General features: G+C 37.1%; 1 protein-coding gene across 1 annotated transcript; it reads left to right on the top strand.

Moving 5' to 3' along the window:
- Positions 1-4,014: 4,014 nt before the first annotated feature.
- On the top strand, positions 4,015-6,291 carry LOC149169916 (uncharacterized). Its single transcript, XM_089425382.1, has one exon. It carries the CDS (start codon positions 4,015-4,017, stop codon positions 6,289-6,291), a length of 2,277 nt encoding a protein of 758 aa, XP_089281508.1.
- The last annotated feature ends 253 nt before the right edge of the window (positions 6,292-6,544 follow it).

Here is a 6,544-nt window from a genome sequence, read left to right on the forward strand (position 1 = left end):
ATGACATGATGAAGGGACATCTTGAACATTCTGAATAGATGGATCAGTGAATATGGGATTGCCTATGAAGGTACTCCATGCAATATTCAGATCTTTGAGATGATATATGACTATGATTTTGATGAGGGAATGATGAAATAGACTCTTCATTTGATGTTCATATTACCTTTCTCTGGAAAATATAGGCCATCTTATCAATGCTCTAGAAAAGGTAGTAGGGTATGTTGAGTAGTTTTACCCTAGTGAAATGCATTAAGAGCCGGATGTGATGGGAATAAAGCCTAGAAAATCTACCTTCACAAGAAAAATATATCATGATAATCTTCATCATTGGGGCATATATGTTTACGAGGTGAGCACAATTAAAATACCCCTTTCTTTCATTTCAGCACCTTGGTTTTATGAGAGGCTCATAGTAATGTTTCTCCAACTGACGTTGTTTAAACCATTTCTCACCAATATCTGGGATCTCCGTGGCAGCTGATATAATGGTAGTAGATAAAGTAAAAGTGACACCAGGTAGAGTGACTTGGTTGTCATGGAGTTTGGATATGAAGAGTCTAGTCAACATAGGACGGTGTTGGACTGCTTGAATTTGCTCACAGAAATCATAACAACCAAGATATTTGAATGATGTCACAGTCATAGGAGATGCCAGGAGTTCCCTGAGGTTTGTTGAAATATGAGTACACTTCCCCCTTTGTGTGGTTTCTTCACCTCTGTTACTTCTCCCTTTGTTTCTTCTCCCTCATTGTATGGTTTTTATTCCTCTTCTGCCATGTTGTTTTAATATCAAACCCTAGGGAGATATTAGGTTGTTGGAATGTGGTTTTTTAGGAGAAAGGAATGGGGAAGGGAAATTGAAGGAGATGGATAAAGGGATTTATGTAATAGAGGAGGGGATAGTGAGTATTAATAAGATAGTTTTTTAGGATGGGGAAATGGTTTACAATGTTAAGCTTTGGGAGCCTAGGTAGTTATAGCACCTAGGGCTTAGGGTTTTGAGGATGAAGGTTATAGAGTATTGGGATAAAAGGTTTAGGGAAAGAGAATGAAAGTGTAGGGGAGTGTATGAAACTGTATGGGAGTTGAAATTCGGGAATTGAGAGAGCAAGGGTGGTTTTAAGGGAAACACTAGGGTTTTAATGTAAGAATAACACCAAATCTTTAATAAAATTTCGAAACACCATAAGTGTGGCTTTAGGAGGAAGAAACATGTTGTCTTTAGCTGTTACTTACTTGTTTGGAGGTTTATTACAAGTTTGGTGAAGCTTTGGACGCGATTCTAGCTTTCCTGGACAAACGCACAACACGTGAAGGGAGTGCATAGTGCTTTGCAAGTGCACAATGCTTGAAGGGAATGCACAATGCCTGAAGGAAACACACAACACCTACTCTGTTTTTTCAATTTTTTCAAGAATTGTGAAGCATGCTCCCTTGGGCTTTGCTCAATTGATGGTAGGAGGCAAATGTAGTTGATTTTGATGCTAAGAAGGCCTTTATACTTGAGTGAATTTGAATTCTCAACTTTAAAACCCACTTTCTAATGTTTCAATTCACCTTTCTAAAAACTTTGCTAATTAACCTTTACACTCTAATTTTCTTCTTTGTAGATTGATGATGTTGGAGTTTTGCCACTCTTTACGTTTGAATTTGCTTGGATGAAGTTGGCACATAGAGTCTGAGTTGACAGCGTAGGAATACTAACTTCTAACATATAATGACTATAAAATTACATAAATTAAAAGATAATATTACATCTGTGCTTTAGACATAAAATTACAGTCTGAAATAAAACTCATACTTTGGAATAAAAATTAGAGCTTGGGCAACCATAATTACATGTAAATGGAAAAGGGATATTATTTTTCTTACTCTCATAACTTTTTGTTGGCCTTATGCAGTGAAATGGTGTATTATTGAACCTTGGAAAATGGAACCTAGTGACCTAATGGGACCTTGAATGACGAGGCTCCATGTTGGCTTGACTAACATAAAGACATGATAAAATGAGCTTTTATGATTGATGTACGCTCAGTAGAACATGAAGGTGGGCTAGCAAGTATTGATTTTCTAAGGGAGAGTAAGGCTTTTGGCTTGGGCTACCATCACTGAATAAATTTTTGCATGAGGGCCTCAGTGGAATGACACAAATTTTGCAATGGGACTCTAATATGATGCAAAAAGAGGAGTTTTGATCATTGATGGAAGTATGAAAATATTGATTCTAAGACAACCAATTGATACATAAATGAAGCAAGTTGCTCATGAATTGGAAAATGATGGGAAAAATATCAACATGAGAGATATTGCAGCAGAACTAAATTTCTTATAAGAATGATTAGACAATCCAAAGCTAGAGCATGACGCAAAGGAAATTAAGATGGAATACAACATGCCTTCAAATTGACAAATTTGGCGCAACAAAAGTGTAGATATCACCAACAAAGTTGAACAAACAAACAATAATGTGCAACCAAAAAACAAGTTAGGTATTGAAATTGAAGAAATGAACAAGATCATGTTGAAAAAATCTCAAAAGATGTCGATTGAAGAAAGAAAAAGCAGCGATAACAACAATACATCAACGAAGAGGGAGGAAAACTAAAACATAATGTTTGGAAGCCTCAAAACCATAAAAACACAACCACAAAACATCAACAACATAACAAAATACATGATTACTGAAAAATTAAAGTTTGCGATCCAGGAGGAGTTTTATCATCTATTGAAGATTAATGGTCGGGAGGCCATGATTTTCTTTTACCTAGGGAGCCTGATGGGGGAGCATCTAACCTAGGTCAATCATTTACTATATGAGTTAGTTTGTAAAGTGGGGATTTAATTAATTATTCTATTTTTCTGTAGTTTTTAAGAGAGAATGAATATTATTGTATGTAGGAGAAGATTTAAGAGTATTGTGGAAGGTTTGGAAAGATTATGGATTAGTTAGCTTTTCTCCAGGGATAAGAGATAAGATGAGAGTTGTTAGGGATCAAGAGAGATATTTTGGGAGTTAGTTTAGGGATCTAGAACATATCTTGGGTTCTAATCCATTTGTATATTTTGAGGTGAGCTTATAAGGCATGTAAAAGGTAGAAGTGTGTGAGAGTCAGATATGAGAGACCATGAATAGACTATAGTTTCTCTCGTAAATATTTTCTTAATTAATTAATCATTTATTAAAGATTTCCAAATATAGTGTGAATTTCAATTCAGTTTTATGTGTGTTTATAAAAACCCTATCAGTGGATGTTACTTTAACTCCGTTAGTTAATTTGAACTTATGCCGTGCAGTATTCTCGTGGAATATTCTCATTATATGCGTTTGGTTTGACTTAGTTAATTTGAAGTTATGCCGTGCAGTATTCTCGTGCAATATTCTCATTATATGCGTTTTGGTTGACTTAATTAATTGAAATAACTCTTTGGATGCAAGAATTGTTCTCGGACAAGAACTATTTAACATTATATTATGTTATCAATTTAAAACATACTATAATAATATATTGACGATTAAGATAATAATATTATTTCCATTATATATTAAAGCTTAAGATAACAATATAATTTCAATGTTATGAGTCATAGTTTTTAATTATTAATGTTGAGTAAAAGGTATATTATTAAATATAATATATATCATTAATATTTAAAAAATATTATAAATTAAATGATTAAATGTAATATGAAATTAAAATTAAAATTAGAAAATATCTAAAATTATCTATAAATAAGATATTATTTTAAAAAATTGTCATATTAATACTACTAATATAGATTCATTTAAATCACGGGTCTAGAAAATGTGGAAAGGGATCAAATATTTTGAAGTGTATTTTAAAAAAAAAATAGAAAGAGCTTATATTAACTATTCATAGTATCAGGCAAGCAAACAAAAAAGGGGCAGTGATCAAAATCGACCTTTCAAAAGCTTATGACAGGGTCAGCTGGACGCATTTAAGGATGCTCTTGACCCATTTAGGCTTTCAGGTGGGTTTTATAAACTGGATCATGGGATGCATCTCAAATGTAAATTTTGTTGTTCTGATAAATGGAGCTGCATCTCCTTTCTTCAAAAGCCAAAGAGGTCTGCGCCAAGGTTGTCCACTCTCCCCTCTGCTATTCCTCCTAGCAGCAGAAGGACTAAGCAGACTGATCTCAAAGGCCAAGAGTGCAGGTTTGGTAAAAGGTTTGGAAGTTGCTGTTAACTTATTCATTACCCATCTACTTTTTGTCGATGATATTCTTTTGTTTACAAATGGGAATGTAAATGAAATTAAAGAATTTAAGCTCATTCTTGATCAGTTTCTGAAAGCAACAGGACTTCAAATAAATGATAGGAAGTCTCAATTAATCTTTGAAGGTTTCAGTAGGCAAGAGGAGCTCCTGATTGCTTCTCACTTGCCCTTTGGAACCTGTAATATGGAGCAGCCTTTCAAATATCTTGGTTTCTGGCTAAAACCATCTTCCTACAGAAAGCAGGATTGGAACTGGTTGATTGCGAAAATTGAACAAAGAATATCCCATTGGAGCTTCAAGTGGCTATCGCGGGCAGGCAGACTTACACTGGTAAATTCGGTCCTGCAGGCTATTCCGGTTTTCTGGGCTGCATTGACTTGGATACCAAAAGGGATTCTCTATAAAATAAAGCAGATTTGCAGTCGGTTCCTGTGGTCTGGGTCAAAAGAAGACACTGTTCTCCCGTGGGTGGCTTGGGATAAGATCGCTAGGCCAAAAGATTGGGGCGGGTGGGGTCTGAAAAGTCCTATTGACTTTAGTCAATCCTTGGCTGCTAAATCTGGATGGAGAATCATTTCTTCGGAGAACCTCTGGACTAGGGTGGTAAAGAGGAAGTACATTGATCCTACTCCTCTTGAAGACTGGATTAGGTGCCCAAACAAAAAAGGAAGGAACTGTTCGGTTATTTGGAAAGCCACCACAGAGGCTTTTAAGGTAATTGAACAAGGTCTGGCATGGCGGGTAGGGAATGGTGAATGTTTGAGGATTGGCAGGGACCCGTGGGTTGGATGCAGTGAAGGATTCGCACTATCACCTGAACTGCTAAATCATTTGGAGGAAAAAGGAATAAAATGCTTAAACCAGATAGCAAATTTGGAGCAGTCATCTATTTGGGGGCAGGCTTGGAAGTCTGCAGATGATTTAGGCATTGATTTCATTTGGAGGAATGAATGGCAGCTTTTTCTTCAGGAGCTTAAAAGATCAAATGTCAGAATAAGAGACAGGCCGGATTCTTTGGTTTGGGCTCATGCTGAGACAGGGCGATATTCTCCAAAGGCTGGCTACAATTTTTTGATGAAGAGAAAGGGTTGGGAGCCTCCTGTTTGGTGGGCAAAGCCTCTGTTTAAACTGAAGTGTCCTAAAAAAGCTAGGATCTTTTTCTGGTGTGCTTTAAAAAACAAAATTCCTACTTGGGATGTCCTTCAATCTCGTTTTAAACAGGGGCCTGGTAGATGCCCTTTATGCTTAGCAGACTCAGAATCCATCTCTCACCTGTTCCTGGTCTGTCCATTCTCAAAGCAAGTCTGGAGTGAAGCGGAAAAGCTCTTAAACGCAAAGGTTAGATGGGAGGGGGATGTTTTGCCTGCTGCCTGGGATTATTGGTGGAACCATTTTCAAGAAAAGAATTTGAGAAATTTGCCTCCCATCATCTGCTGGGGCATATGGATTGCCAGAAACCGAATCATTTTTAAAGGAATTTCGACTCCAGCGGCAGCTATTGCTATTCAAAGCAATGCTATCCTCGCCAGCATCCCTGAGCCGGAGAAACCTGTAAAAAATGATCAGCGGAAAGAGTTACAGCTTAGAGATGGGATTCCGTGGGCTTTTTTCGATGGGGCAGCCCAAAATAATTTCACAGGAGCTGGGATCTGTATTCACCTTAGTGCCGATCACTCGTTAAAAGCCTCAGTGGGTCTTGGGATGGGAACAAATAACTTTGCAGAACTTTCTGCCTTAAAGCTTCTCCTTTGTTGGCTCATCCACAGAAATATCCTTGCAGTTCAGATTTTTGGAGATTCGATGAATGTTGTTAATTGGGTCATTGGGAAATTCAGATGTCAGCATTACATGTTGTTGCCTTTACTAGAGGAAATCCAATCTTTAAAATTGCAGTTTAATGTTTTTTCTATTGATCACATCTACAGGGACAGCAATGAAGAGGCCGACCGGCTTTCTAAAGAAGGTGTGCAACAAGCTGTGGGCGCATGGAGAGTAACAGAACAGCTTCAAGATCAGATCCGTGTGTCGGATCTCCCTCCAAACATATAATGTCTTTTGTGTTTTGTTTACTCATATGCTCCAGTATTTTATCAGTGTTTTTATTTGAAAACGGTGGCATATAAAAACTGTTTTTCCCTTTTATATACTATCAGGCTCTGTTTTGACAGAGCGGGTTGTTAAACTGTGGTTACTGTATGTGTTTTTCTGGGTTGTTTTCCTCATGAAAGGAGACCCAGGAAACACATTGGCTTTTCATTTTCTTTTTTGGTATGGCTGTTAGGCCGGGTACAGGAGTCTTTAT

This window comes from Pinus tabuliformis, chromosome 4_2, assembly GCF_031772625.1.
Source record: "Pinus tabuliformis cultivar Carrire ecotype Pingquan chromosome 4_2, CPIR1, whole genome shotgun sequence".
Taxonomy (NCBI): Eukaryota; Viridiplantae; Streptophyta; class Pinopsida; order Pinales; family Pinaceae; genus Pinus; species Pinus tabuliformis.

Excerpts from the sequence above, each read along its gene's own strand:
- LOC149169916 (XM_089425382.1), top strand. The coding sequence starts at position 4,015 with ATGGGATGCATCTCAAATGTAAATTTTGTTGTTCTGATAAATGGAGCT.